At 41.3% G+C, this 15,560-nt stretch overlaps 1 protein-coding gene across 5 annotated transcripts in view; it reads left to right on the top strand.

The window, feature by feature from the left end:
* The window catches only part of SULF1 (sulfatase 1), a 193,767-nt gene that overhangs the window by 123,249 nt on the left and 54,958 nt on the right, over positions 1–15,560 (top strand). For all 5 annotated transcript variants that reach the window (XM_030937961.1, XM_010375044.2, XM_030937962.1 and 2 more), the window contains 4 exons: positions 12,141–12,291; positions 13,192–13,367; positions 14,705–14,833; positions 15,113–15,169. In XM_030937961.1, the coding sequence (XP_030793821.1) occupies positions 12,141–12,291; positions 13,192–13,367; positions 14,705–14,833; positions 15,113–15,169 (513 nt within the window). The remainder of the gene's footprint in view (positions 1–12,140; positions 12,292–13,191; positions 13,368–14,704; positions 14,834–15,112; positions 15,170–15,560) is intronic.

Raw genomic sequence — 15,560 nt, 5'->3', positions numbered from 1 at the left:
AATCACATTTCCAGCATTTACAAGTAGCTAAATAGAAAGGAAGAGACACACATACAGTGAATGGGGGCAAGTTTTACAAGAGTTTCCTTTCATTGTCTTAAATAATATTCGTGTGTCTGATCTAATAATAATGATGATCAAATAGTATGCTTTTCATAGCTACACAGTGGGGACCCCTGGTCTGGTTATAGAAACATGGGTTTATTTTCCAGGCGAATACTGTAGCAGCTTTGCTGCAGATGTGCAATTAGAATTCCTGCAGAAGGCAGCTTAAGTGTCTTGCCCAAGAGGGCTTCTCAGGTCACAGCTTTAAAATAATCTGATTTTTTTTAAAAGAGGCAAGAGTCTTGGAGATGGGGGAGGTGGGAAGGCACAAGGGAGAGGGCTGATGGCATGAGGGGGTGAGACAGAACAGAGAGCTGTCCTGTGCCACAATTCTCACCAGACAAAGGTGGAAAAATCTGGATGCTCTGGCAGCAAAGAACATGATTTTGTTGTTCACTCAGTTGACACCATTTCTTCTCAAGCTTTGCCATCAATATTCAGTCTTCCACACAGAGCAGTGAAGTTGGCTCTGTGTCTGCTGAAAGCCTAACCATTAGGGAGACAGGGAACAGAAAACTGGCATCTGTTTCCTACATTGTGAAACCTCCAAAATTGGTTCTTTATCTATTTGTACTTAAATATCATCTCTTTTCATCCACACTGGTTATTAGCCAAGATTCCAGGCAGAAAGAACCTTATGAAAGTAGATGGGTAAATAAATACTGTGGGCTCTCTAGTTGCTGGTCACTATACATCCCTAGAGAAGTTTTTATAAAATGTTCTTTTTTTTTTTTTTTTTTTGAGACAGAGTCTCGCTCTGTCACCCAGGCTGGAGTGAAGTAGTGCAATCTGGGCTCACTGCAACCTCTGCCTCCTGGGTTCAAACAATTCTCCCACCTAAGGCTTCTGAAGAGCTGGGACTACAGGCGCACATCACCACACCTGGCTAAATTTTTGTATTTTTAGTAGAGATGCAGTTCCACCATGTTGGCTAGGCTGGTCTCAAACTTCCTTGACCTCAAATGATCCACCCACCTTGGCCTCCCAAAGTGCTGGGATTACAGGCATGAGCCACTGCGCCCAGCCTCATAAAATATTTTTATTTGTACCTCATTGTAACTAATTGACTTATGACTCTTGGTCAATGGTACACAGATCATCTCTACATCACGTGACTTAGACTAGAAAGAAGGAGGCCAGAGCTGACTCAGGACAAGAACTAACAAGAAAAAAAACAAATAACCCCATCAAAAAGTGGGCAAAGGATATGAACAGATATTTCTCAAAAGAAGACATTCATACAGCCAACAGACACATGCAAAAATGCTCATCATCACTCGCCATCAGAGAAATGCAAATCAAAACCACAATGAGATACCATCTCACACCAGTTAGAACGGCAATCATTAAAAAGTCAGGAAACAACAGGTGTTGGAGAGGATGTGGAGAAATAGGAACACTTTTACACTGTTGGTGGGATTGTAAACTAGTTCAACCATTATGGAAAACAGTATGGCAATTCCTCAAGGATCTAGAACTAGATGTACCATATGACCCAGCCATCCTACTACTGGGTATATACCCAAAGATTATAAATTATTCTACTACAAAGACACATGCACACGTATGTTTATTGCGGCACTATTCACAATAGCAAAGACTTGGAATCAACCCAAATGTCCATCTGTGACAGACTGGATTAAGAAAATGTGGCACATATACACCATGGAATACTATGCAGCCATAAAAAAGGATGAGTTTGCGTCCTTTGTAGGGACATGGATGCAGCTGGAAACCGTCATTCTTAGCAAACTATCACAAGAACAGAAAACCAAACACTGCATGTTCTCACTCATAGGTGGGAACTGAACAATGAGATCACCTGGACTCAGGAAGGGGAACATCACACAGCGGGGCCTATCATGGGGAGGGGTGAGGGGGGAGGGATTGCATTGGGAGTTATACATGATATAAATGATGAATTGATGGGTGCTGACGAGTTGATGGGTGCAGCACACCAACATGGCACAAGTATACATATGTAACAAACCTGCACGTTATGCACATGTACCCTAGAACTTAAAGTATAAAAAAAAAAAAAAAAAAAAAAAAGAACTAACAATATGAAGCCAAGGTGGGTAACCTACTGAGCATGCCCAGGAACTCAGAGGATGGAAGTGTTTTTTTGTTTGTTTGGTTTTGGTTTTTTGTTTTCTGAGACAGTTTCGCTCTGTCGCCCAGGCTGGAGTTCAGTGGCGCGATCTCGGCTCACTGCAAGCTCTGCCTCCCAGATTCACGCCATTCTCCTGCCTCAGCCTCCCATGTAACTGGGACTACAGGCACACGCCACCACGCCTGGCTAATTTTTTGTATTTTTAGTAGAGACGGGGTTTCACCGTGTTAGCCACATGGAAGTGTTTTAATGCACAAAATATCATCAACAAATCGTGAAGGTTGCCCCAGCACCTGGGAATATAGCTGGGATAAGCCGTTATGTTTTGGAGTCTACTCCATGGGTGGATATTTAAGCTTCTGAAGATCTTCCGCTATATATAACTCTGCAACTAAATTCATGAATGAAGCCCATGTGTGGCAAGTGGCTCTCCATTATAGCTCACTTACAAATTTAGTAGCCCACTGACTCAATGAAAGGAAAAAGTCCTGTGGGCTTTTTCAACACCCCCGAACCCCTCTGTTCCCATTTCTGTTGAATCAGAAATCACTTTACCTTTCTTTATTGCATTAGCAGAAACCCAGCCTAAGGTGACTTCCTATAACTGTAAACTTTACAGATGTTCCCCTAAGCTGGAGGAGAAGGGGTTGACAAAACAGAGTGCTTTATGGCTCCTTAAAAGTCAACCTGCCTTTGAAGCTTTGAGGCAAGGTCCTAAGCCTGCAGGAAAATCAGCCTCAGGTCAAGAGGTTCTGAGAGCTCAGTTGCATGGATTCAATATTGCATGAGGGGAGGGATCTGCAGAGTTCTCAGGGCCTCAGCAATAGCTTTTTGAAAAGCATCTCTGATTCCAGTAATTAAAAATTCTATTTCATTCCACAAATATTCATCAGTGCCATATGTGACACTATGCAGTCCAGCAGGGATACAGATAAGCATGAGGAAGACATAGTTGCTGACATTTAAGGACTGATAAGCTAAGACAGGGGTTGGCACACTGGTACCCACAGTCCAAACCTAGCTTGCCACCAGTTTTTGTTAATAAAATGTTATTGGCACACAGTCAGGCTCGTTCATTTATATATTGTCTGTGGCTGCTTTCACAATACAACAACCAAGTTGAGTAGTTGTGTCGGATACCATACAGCCTGGAAATACTATCTTAGCCTTGATAAAGTGACTTTGCCCCAACCTCTGCTCTAGGGGCAAGATGGGCAAGTGTCCCAATGGCGATATCACCAATAGGACTGGAAGTGACAAGCACAGAGCAGACATTGGCAGGGCTGCGGAGTGGGGAGGGAGAAGCATTCATATCTTCAAGGGAAACCAGGAAAACTTCATGGACCAAGGCTTTCAAAGTGGGCCTCAAGGATGGGTAAAATTTCTGCAGATGATTGTATAGAGATTGGGTTTCAGGAAGAGAATATGGCAAGGACATGCGGTCACTGTGTAAGGGATGCAATCTAAGATGTGTCCTAGAAACTGGAGAATGGGCTACAAAGAAAGCAGCACTAAGAAACAATGCTGCAAAGGGAAACTGTTGCAGAATATTGAGGATGTCAGTGAGTTTGTATGTAACTGCAAGCAGAGAGTCACTGGAGGTTGGGTAGTAACAAAATAGGAGGTGGCTCAGACATTTCCACGTGCAAATAGATCCAGTAGTTCCTTTTCAGTTCAAATGAACCATCTATTGCCCTTATTTAGTGATTCTGTAAAGTAAAATCTACACAGGGCAGAGTGTGGCCTTAGAGGCTAACAACCCTGGCTTCCTGTCTCAGCTGCTCTCACTAAGTCTATGGGTGCTTTCTTTAATCTCTGGAAACCTCCACTGTCTCATCTGTAAAATGGAGATAATACTAGCACCTCGATGTGATGTCATGAAGAGAAATTAAGAGAGGCAACGTAGGTAAAGTCCCCACATAGAGCCTGGGACATAGAAGCCACTTCATAAGTGCCAATTCTTATTGATGCTTTCTATTAAGAAACTACCAACATTCTGTCATTCTTCACCTACAAAAGGGCAATTCCATATGGTTCAACTTAAGGTTTAGGGGAAGCAGTGAGAGAAATGACAACTTGATGCTTGTCCATTGTGACATGACATACCTCTAGACAAGCTAAGACTCACATTGTGATGAGCCTCTCACACCTGCCCATTCCAATGCAATAGACAGGATAAGGACCAATCTGGACTGTGTTGTCTTTTCCAGGTGCAAGTATGTGCTATGGGTAAGTGCCAGTTTGGAGAACTCCCTTAGCCACAGGAAATGAAAATTCATGTGGTTGGTTGAGGGATTCAGCTTCTCTTTGCTGCTAATCCTTGGGTTTTATGCACCTAGATTGTGATCTCCTGCATACCCTGAAAGCCTTGAATTCCTGGCATCTTTGCTGTAAAGGTCTCCCTGGTTGCTGCTGGAGGAAGGGGCTGGAAGGAGTGAGCATGTGCACAGGTTCAGAGTTCAGTCTTCAGACAAAAGGAGTGAGACAAATTGAAGACAAGCTGCCGATGGTAGTGCATGGAGCCACTCAATGACCAGCTTCCTTAGCGAAAACATTAGCAACACATTCAGGCAAAGGGATGCAAGAAGTTAAGTACTTTGTGGAAATATTTGGCAGGCCTTGTGAACACTGCGCAAGAAACTGTAGGTTCTCCCCAGTTGCAGGGATGCAAGTAACGTGAACACTTTCCTTTTGGTCTTCTTCCTTGGTGGTCAGGCATCATCCGGATCGCTTTCGTCTGGCATCGGGTTATAACTACCTGATCCTCTCAGAACTGGGGCAAATGTATCATCTTTCCAAGGTGTTTGCTTTTCCCAACAAAGAGAGGAAGCCAGTTCGCTATTGGCCTGTTAGCTTTACAAATTGATGGTAGAGCTTATGCTTACCAAGGAAGAGTGAAAGGGGATTATCGACCACTTGTTGACAGGGAAAATAGTTTAATCAGACTACATAAACAGTAACTCAGCTACTCATGGCTGCTGAGAAATCTGAGGAAGCCTCCATCATAATAACACACATAATAATCCTATTATTAGAAAGCCCTGCACTCTGGCTAAGACTCTACTATACTTTTCAGTAACTTACTTCCCCAGAATCTCCATAGGGATGCGATTCTTTCACCCCTGCTTTAATGTACTTCTCTCTCCTAGCCTCAGTGATGTCATGATACACACCTGTGGACAAAAGCTGTGACAGGCAAGGAGATGCCACTTATCTCCCTGGTGATTCTATAGGAAACTAAGGGACCTCCTTATCACCCTTCTATGAACTATGCCCCTGTCAACTTTGAAAATTTGTTGTTGTTGTTATTCCAATTTTTTTTTTTTTTTTTTTTTTTTTTTTGAGATGGAGTTTCACTCTTGTTGCCTAGGCTGGAGTGCAATGGCACGATCTCGGCTCACCACAACCTCTGCCTCCTGGGTTCAAACCATTCTCCTGCCTCAGCCTCCTGAGGAGCTGGAATTACAGGCATGCACCACCACGCTCGGCTAATTTTGTATTTTTAATAGAAACGGGTTTTCTCCATGTTGGTCAGGCTGGTCTTGAACTCTCGACCTCAGGTGATCCGCCCACCTCGGCCTCCCAAAGTGCTGGGATTACAGGCATGAGCCAGCACACCTGGCCTGTTATTCCAATTTAACAGTTCTTTCTTCCCATACCTGTAAATGTGTGTGACTGTGTGTGTGTGCATATACACACACACACAAATACACAAGTTCAAGTGAAATCTAAACTCTTGGTAGAACAGTCCGTGTGCACTAATTTGCAAGAGTTGTTGTGAAGATAGAGCTTTTGAATAAACATAGATGTATAGATGTCAAAGGGAAAACTCCCTCTGTGTAAGCCACAGGACAAAGGTTTTGAAACACCTTTGTTATCTAAAGCTGGAAAGAAATGTCTTGCCTTAAAAGAATTTGCACATTCATACCTCTTTCCACAAATACATGAAAGGACGTGCTTTTGAAGACGAGGAAAGTTTAAATTCTACAAAAAAAAAAAATGTGATTTGGGCAGACCTCATTGCTCCCTTTTCTCTGTTTCTAGCTCGTTCTTCTCTGGGTGAATCATTTACTAATTATACTGTCAGCGTTGGTGTTGCTTGTTTACTGAGATCCCTGAAGTCGAGTTGCACAACTCCAGGTGGCATTCAAATAACATATCAGGTGAATGATGCCCTGGAATTTTGCAGGTAGCTTTGTTCTGAAGACAGGGACAAAAAGGCTTCATCTCTTTACCTCCCAGTGCCTGGTGAACATGCCTTCGGACAAAGTAGTTGCACAATTCATTGTTGCTTAGCAAATGAACAAACATGTTCACCTCACCAAATAGCTGACATGAAAACATTTTTAAAATAGTATCAAAATATTTAAACAGTCGGTTTCATGAATTTAAAAGATACCCAGAGATAATATAATTCCACAGTTTTTTAGATTAAAAAACAAAGACCCAAAGTCTATGTTTTTTAAATGAAGGCCCAGATGGTTTTGTGAAGGTCACATGAGTATTTAGGGACAAAACTAGAGCTGAAACTCAATTCTCTTGGCCCCAGGTGATCTTCTCACTCCACCAGACTTACTCAGTTCACATCACAGTCACAATTCAGATTAGAGCTATAAACAATTCCATACATCTGCACAATTCCTATAAACAATTCCATACATCTGCACAATTCTTACTGATATTTATAGCTTCATTAAAAGACTCTGAATTATTTTTCTTATATACCTCTAAGAAAGATCATTTGGTATTATCCTGCATATATTCAAATGTTACATATCTACAGATATTTGAACTCAGGTGGGGAATATCTCCACAAAGTCAATTAAGTAAGTTCAGTTTTAGTGAAAACTGAGATGGTGCAGCTTGAGAGATTAAGTATAGAATTTCCAATTTAATGCTTTGAATGTGTGCCTTACATCTGTATCACTGGCTTATTCTGGGAATTGAAGTCTTATTTCATTTCTCAGAGAATGACGGTTCTGCTACCAGTGACCTTTAAAGGTTAGATCATTAGGGCTTTTTGTTTGTTTGTTTGAGACTAAATAAATGAAGAAAACACATGTTCAGATACAAAACACTAGAAATATATTCATTTTCACTGGAGTGACACCAAAGGCCATCAGCATTAAAAATGAACTCCTAAGTTCTTTGCCATTCCCCAGTTGTAGATTTAATATAAAAAACATGCATCTCTTGAAACTCTTTCTTTGCTGGCAAGAATAATTCTCCTAAAATACTCACCTGTCAAAAAAAAAAGGTAACATTATTGATTTTCAGAATTCTTATTTCTGTCATGTCAATAAGCAATACCAGAAAGAAAATCAAACAGCCAGGAGAATTGGCATGATGGTGAAGGTTGAGCTTACAAGTACAGTGGACTCAAGTATCCATGATCCAGCATACTGAGCAATAAATCCAAACGAGCAGTGACTACAGGAAGACAATATGCAGGGAGGCCTTGCTGGGAAAAGTTAAACTTTTATGTAGGGGAATAGTCTATGGAGGATTACAGGGATGTTTTCTTGGGGGGATAAGGTCTGGAGTGTGCAGTACTGGGTGAAGCCCTTATCTAACAGGCAACAGAAAGGTCTTCCCACGTTAGGCATGTGTGACTCTACCTCCAACATAGAATTTTTTTTTAAGAAAGCAGTGGAAATTTGAAAATGATAGTCTGGTCTTTAGTCCTCTCAGTTTTAAAGCAAATAACCAGTATTGTGTTATCTACCTTTTCATGGATGCAGCCAGTGTGCCTAGAAGAGCCAGGCTTTATTCTGTATTTGCAACAAAAGTAGACCCAGCAACTGATGGGAATATACCTGATGGGAACGCAGAAACAGGTGGTATTTTAAATCAGGATGAAGACTGGGATTTTAGGACTTACTTTTGATAGGAAGAAATGGATATATCAATTTTCCTTTTAATGAGTGAGATTTTTGAGGCACTTTGTGGGGCTTCTGGTTCAAGACTGTGGCCCGTATGGTGTTGCAGGAGGGGCACTGATGGAGAGCTATCCCGGTGCATTATTTCTGAGCCACCTCTGTGTACTTTACTTCCTCATTTATAACATGGGACTAATGTGCCCTGCTGAGTCCTCACAGTTGCTGCAACAATCAAATGAGCTATTAAGGGATAAGCTCTTTTCCAGCTACCTATGAGAATGGGTGTGATATGGTCCCAGAATTTGCTCTCTAGAGTCACAGAAATCTCCTAACCCTCACAAGAACTCTTTAAAGTTGTTATCCCCATTATATACATGAGGAAACTGAGATTTAGACAAAAAGTTGTCCAGGATCACATACTATTAAGGAACAGAGCTAGGATGAATATTTGAGTCTAATTCCAAAACATTCTGGAATAACTCAATATGTGGTTTTCCATTTCTCCCAAAAACAGTTACCTGCTTTTTTCAGTGGCTTGTGTTCCAGCTGACAGCTCCAGACCCTGTTTGAATAATTTGAAGGCAATCCTTAGTTAGGGAAGCAAGCTTTAATTATCACTGGGGAACAGAAGGCCGCATCTTCGAGGAATTTGGCAGACCTCAGCAGGGGGCAACCACAGGCCTTTGGCAAAAGATCACTTTTCAACAACATTGTCAATTCCAGTGACCCCCCCGACCTTCCACCTGCAGGTCCCTGAACAGCTGCTGTTCTGTGGGAAGCAGTGGCAGTCTGTCTTCCTTTAAAAGGCACGTGTACACTCTGTCCCTGCTGCCTGCTGAGATCCCACCTGGGACCTCATCCCCAGAACTGGGGGTCATCTCCCATATCGAGAAATTAAGAAAAATAAGGGGGCGGGCAGGGGAGGACAGCTTTGACATCAGTCCTTGAACTTTCCCTTTTAATATAAGCCAGATTTAACATATGTCATTCTGTAAATCCGGGAGTCCAATTTGAGGCTTGTAATTTGCTGCAAGCTTCCCTGTTCCTCCAAGTGGGGTGGAGCTATGCCAAGCACATCAAGGTAACTGGTGGAAGATATAATTTGCCCACTGTGAGCCTGCGTTTCAGTTCCCTATTGTAATTTTTATTTGTGTTGAGGTTTTGTGGTTTTAAAAAAGTCAACTAGATTTATTTTTAAATTAACCCAACCCAACATCAAAGGCAATAAGTAGAGGATGTTTAGGTATTATAAAGAAACCCTGTGTAATCTGTTATAGCTGTATTCTTTTTCAGGGCACGTATCAGTAAATGGTTAGGGGCCTTTCACGACCAACTTTCTATATTTCTCTGACCTCAAACTACCCCCATGGGCGAAAAACCCTTTTTGAGGGAATTTGGAAGCCCCTGTCTCCTCCTCCTCAACCTCTTAATCTAATCCTGTTTGTAACGCAACATGCTGCATGAAGAATAAGAGACATGGGCTTAAGTCCCTCCCCACTTCCCTTATGACTGTGGTTTACTTTTAGATATGAAGAACTCTTTCAGGCCAAAAAAAAAAAAAAAAAAAATGGGACCATTTGGTTCATGAATCATTTATTTTGGTAGGCAGGAGAAAGTTTATATTGAAAGTTTATCTTAAGAATGACAGGTCATACCTGAAGAGTTTGTTTTGGAATACTACGGATTTTTTCCAACCCAGATAATTACGTGGGAGTTGCTTGTTTATTGGCTCATGGAGGAAATTCATGTGCCTCTGTTCTAGGCGTTTTAAGTGCTATGTATATATGGTAGTTGTTCCTCAAAACAGCTTTGGGTTTTGTTTTTTGTTTTTTGTCGTTGGTGGTGGTGGTTTTTTGAGATAGAGTCTCCCTCTGTCACCCAGGCTGGAGTGTAATGGCACGATCTGGGCTCACTGCACTCTCCACCTCTCCGGTTCAAGAGATTCTCCTGACTCAGCCTCCTGAGTAGCTGGGATTACAGGCGCCTGCCACCATGCCTGGCTAATTTTTGTATTTTTAGTAGAGACGGGGTTTAGCCATGTTGGTCAGGCTAATCTTGAACTCCTGACCTCAGGTGATTCACCCGCCTGGGCCTTCCAAAATGCTGGGATTACAGGCATGAGCCACCACGCCTGGCCCAAAACAGTTGTTTAAGAAAAGTGCTATTAACCCATTTACAGATGAGCACATTTGAGCCACACCCTCTTTTCCACTCTAAATCTTGTCTCTTTCTTTAAACATGAGTTACTTACACTTCTGAGCATAACTGAGACACTTTTAGAGACAGTGTCTTCTGAGCTCAATGTTATATTATTTGTGCTGCTATGCTTCTACTGGGTAACCAGCACCCATCCTGGTCACCAGGGTAACTTTGTCAACCAAGAAGGCCAGGGAACCCAAACCAGCATTTTCTACTATCAAAAGAGAGGTTCTGCAAATCCACCGGCAGAAGAGCATGTATAATAGCAGGTAGCGTTTATATGACCCAGTGTGCAAGGCAGTGTCCCAGCGTATCACCATGAATCTCAGAAACTCCAGGCTTTCCCCATGGGAAACCCACACCACCACAGAACCAGGGGAGGGCTCGGTCAAGACTCCTGAAATCAGTAAGCTCCCAGTGACTTATTCGTTCCCTAGTTTTATAATACAAATAATGGCATGGGATCACATTCAGCTGTCATTATCCACAACATTTCACTGATGGGATCCTCCTCAGACAGAGACCGGGAATCAGATTTCTCGGTCACATAAACTGTTGCTCATTCTGTGAGGCTGCCTGTTTGTAAAGTTGTGGTTCATATTAAAAGCAATCTCAGATGTAGGAAGCACCCCTCTCTTCCCTTCTCATTCATTTTGTTAAAGCAAATGGGCTTTGGAATTCAGTTCTGTTTCTACCACTTACTAATGTTGTTAATTTGGAGGAGTTCCTTAACTTTGCCAAGCCTTGATTTTCTCAGCTGTAGAAGGGGAATAATAAACCTATTTTACAAAACAGCTGAGACAATTAGGTGAGTTAATGTGTATAAAACGGTTTGCACAATACCCAACAAATGTTAATTTCTCACTCAGTTTTTAATATTAACCTCTATGTGCTTAATAACATTGAAGAAGAAGATTCAAATGGATTATAGTCCGTTAAAGAGTTCAAATATAAACAGATAATTCTCGGGGTGAGAATTGCCATAGCATAGATATGTTGTGTGCCCATGCCAGAGCATAGGTGGCAGCATCTAATGGTGGAGGGAGTTGGGTGAGACATCAAGAGAAGGTGACATATTTTTTTCAGTACCGAGCGGAAGACATGGGATACCACGTGGAGCTCTGCGGTAGATTAAATACAGACTCGAACTAACCTATTCTGGAACAATAGGACCATTTCCTTGTGGCTTACAGAAATTATTCCCTGCACCTATATTGATTTGTTTATTAAATGAATAGCTTTATTGGTAAACATGTATATTGCAGAAGTAGACTTGGTTATCATTCCCACAAGTCCAATTAAAGTAATGGTATCTATATACAAAACTCATAAAGAATAGATAAGTAAGTAATCAATAAAATACTCTTCTCAAGTATTCAAGAGAAAAAATGTGTTGAAATGATGATTCATCATTCCGCATAACATATTTGTGACTACATTTAATAGCCTCGTTAGCGATAAAATTTTTATGAGTTAACATCACATGAGAATATTCCCTTGTACCTTACTGAGATTTTATCTGCAGATTTGTAACATAACCATCATCATCTTGATATGTTTCTTACACATTTTATTCAGTGAACCCAAATTAACTTCTAATTACATGTTCAGCTGCCAGTCACGGTTTTATATGTTTGAATATATATCCTTCAGAGGATATTTGCTGTTTGGGGTGGTGAAGACTTCATCTTCTTATACATGCAAACAGAAGATAGTTTGAAGAGGAAGATGTTTTAGCAGTGTCTCAATTATCTCTCCATAATGATTATTTCACAACCTCGAGATATATTCCTGAAAGACTAAGTAAGAAATATATAGTAAGATTCCTTTCTGGATATTTGCAGAACTCCTAGTTATAACTATGCACCAAATATGGATAAACACTGGATTATGCAGTACACAGGACCAATGCTGCCCATCCACATGGAATTTACGAACATTCTACAGCGCAAAAGGCTCCAGACTTTGATGTCAGTGGATGATTCTGTGGAGAGGGTAAGCACGTGAACCTACCTCAGTGATAGTTTTTGGCCCAGCTTCCTTGGTGTAGACTCATTCTTGCCAATCCTGTTTGGTTTTTTCCCCTTCATTTTCCAGCATCATGTTGAGAGAGAAAGAAAGAAAGAGAGTATGTGTTTAGTGGTTTAATCATCCCTCCCCTATCTTGTCCTCATTCCATCTACCTCTCCAGAGTTGGTTTCCTATGGAGCCAGTAAAAAATAGGAGAGAAAAATCAAATCAGCAGAGATCAAGGGCCACATTCTCAAAGACAATGAAGAATGATGGAGCTTGTGGTGAACTTGAACTTGGAGTTAAGGGCCCCATCTAAAGCAACAGCAATTACTCAGCTCCAGCTAAATTTTGCCATGTCGAAATGTGGATCAAGTGTCAGCAGGTCTTCTGACTTTTTTAAAGAAGCCAGAAACACAAAAAATTTTATTTGAAATTTTCTGAACTTTGAAACATAGTATAAGCCAAACAAGATGTGCCTCAGGCTGGATTTAACTGGATCAGGCTCAGAAGCAGCCTGTTTTTAACCCTTGGTAATTAGATATGTGATGATAACTTTAACAATGGGTTTTCAAAATACAGCCTATAAAGTTTGATGGTAGAGGTTGTTGTGTGGGGTGTTTTTGTTTTTGTTTTACCAAACAAGCAAACAAAAAACCTGTAAGTAGAATGTGCTAGATTCCAAAAAGTTACGTTTCAACTTTACCATTGGACCTTTTCCCTCCCAGATTGTAAGCAAATAGAAAATATACATAATGTTATTAAAGCAACTCTTGCCTTTTAAAAATAACAGGAAAAAGATTTGGGGGCAATCATGGCAACATTATTGAGCATCATCTTACACCAGCGCAATTGATTCTGACTTGTTCCTGTGCTGTATTTCAGCTGTATAACATGCTCGTGGAGACAGGGGAGCTGGAGAACACTTACATCATTTACACCGCCGACCATGGTTACCACATTGGACAGTTTGGACTGGTCAAGGGGAAATCCATGCCATATGACTTTGATATTCGTGTGCCTTTTTTTATTCGTGGTCCAAGTGTAGAACCGGGATCAATGTACGTATTTCTCTGTTTGCAACATTCAACTGTCGTACCTCATGTGTGTCTAAGATAATTCAATTACCAGTCTCAGTATCCGGTTTCCTTTCATCACAAACAAAAAAGGATGTGTGTAGGTTGGTTAATTTAGAAGATGAAAACCTTTTCCCCCCTGCCACATCTTAAATTAGCTGAAGTATACTACTTAAAGAGAAAGGAAAAATAACTGTATCAATGACTAATTCTCTCAAATTGACTGGAATCCATGTCTTTTTGGTCTGTGTGCACAGACAGGATGTGATCTTCTGGGACATCATCCTTCTTTGAATCAGAGATGCGCTGTCATTTAAAAAAAAAAAAAGCTGATGCCATCCTTTTAGTGTTTAACTTTTAAAATTTTTTCCGAAAGAAATGTTTTTAAAAGATAAATTTTTAAAAGCTGGCTTTTCTTTTAGAGGAAAAAGAGCTGAAGGACTAGGCTGCTATTTCTGTCACTGTAGGCAGGTCACTGCATCTCTTTGCATCTCTGTTTTCCCATCATAAAATGGCCTTGCCAATCATCTCAGAATGTTTTGAATAAAATGGGATTGCATCCATGGAAGAATTATGGAAAGACTAAAAGAAAAAGTGGAAGTAGAATCCAGAAGCTGGAGTGGCCCTTAAAAGTCATCTAGCCTGGACCCCTGATGTAACAGTGAAGCTAGGCAGACAGTGTCAGTGCCCATCTCAGATCCCTGATTCTGGAAGTGCTGGCAGTGGGGCCCAGAGCCCAGATGTTCTGAATCTCCCCCATGTACCTCATGTGCTGCCACATCCCACTACATCCTGGAGAGAGGGCAACTGAAGTAAGAAGGGTTTCTTTGAAGAATGTTATTATGTCTCCTAAGATTATTAGAAACACCCTGGGAATTGTCAGACCGATATCTAGAAGGCTTTACGTTTTAAGGACTAGGTAGCATAGATTGAATTCAACTGTAAAAACTGTGCATCCTGTTTAAAAATATTGATTTTAAGGCCCTTGTTCAACTGGAGAGTTATGGACTATTGGATTTTAAACAAAAGTATGCTTGCTGCAAAAACCATCTATCAGGCTGCATCTTGCCTGGCGATGTGGTCAGAGCACAGGGGTGCAGGCATCTCCCCAGCCTGACCTTGGCAAGAGTCAGTTAATCTTGCTCAGTGCCATTGCTGTGATCACACACCCACCCTTGCCATGCAACCACGCATGCCTAGGAGACCAGATGGGAGGGTGAGAAGAGTTGAAGGCCAATGAGTCAATGTTGTAGAAAAAGCAGCCCTAAGTACCACCTTCCCCTGGCATTGGATCTCAGCCATCACTGTGTGCCCCCTTACAGAGTCCCACAGATCGTTCTCAACATTGACTTGGCCCCCACGATCCTGGATATTGCTGGGCTCGACACACCTCCTGATGTGGACGGCAAGTCTGTCCTCAAACTTCTGGACCCAGAAAAGCCAGGTAACAGGTGCGTCACTGTTCCTCCTCTCAGCCAGCCCCAAACACACTGAGCTCCAGCTGGTGCCCAGAGCCAGCCAGCAGCTGAAGACATGGAGGCAGAATATACCTTGCCCACAAGGATCACCCCAAGTTGAGCATTCCTCAGCTGCTTGTGAATAGCATATTGATGGAGATGCAGTCATGGTCTGTGGGAATTGAGAGGTGTTTCTTTAAATAAGCTGTTAGCACAGATCCATTTGGAAAAACGTCCAGATGCCAACAGTAAATATTATCATTTTGCTTTCAGGTTTCGAACAAACAAGAAGGCCAAAATTTGGCGTGATACATTCCTAGTGGAAAGAGGGTAATTATTGGTTCCTGGGGTGCTTCTGGGAACCAGTCCTAGCGGGCAGCTCTCCCTGCTGGGTATTTTTTTTTCTCCTTATTTTTGTTTACTAAGCATGCAGATTTTGTAAGCCTAGTCACAAGATTGAATGATTTGCTGCTTCTCCTGTGGTGGCCAATAGAGTAATTATTGCTGGATCAGAATTGTAAAGAATAACCCTCAAGTTGGTTAACTGGTACAAAAATACAGTTAGATAGAAGTTATAGTATTTGATAGTATAGTTGGGACATTATCATTAACAATAATTTATGGTATATTTTGAAATAACTACAAGTAAAGAATTGTAATGTTCCCAACACAAAGAAAAGATAAATGAGATGATGAATATCTCAATTATCTTGATTTGATC

Source organism: Rhinopithecus roxellana, chromosome 9 (genome assembly GCF_007565055.1).
Source record: "Rhinopithecus roxellana isolate Shanxi Qingling chromosome 9, ASM756505v1, whole genome shotgun sequence".
Lineage (NCBI taxonomy): Eukaryota > Metazoa > Chordata > Mammalia > Primates > Cercopithecidae > Rhinopithecus > Rhinopithecus roxellana.
The sequence above is the reverse complement of the archived record's forward strand: the minus strand, read 5'-3'. Positions and strand labels throughout refer to the sequence as shown.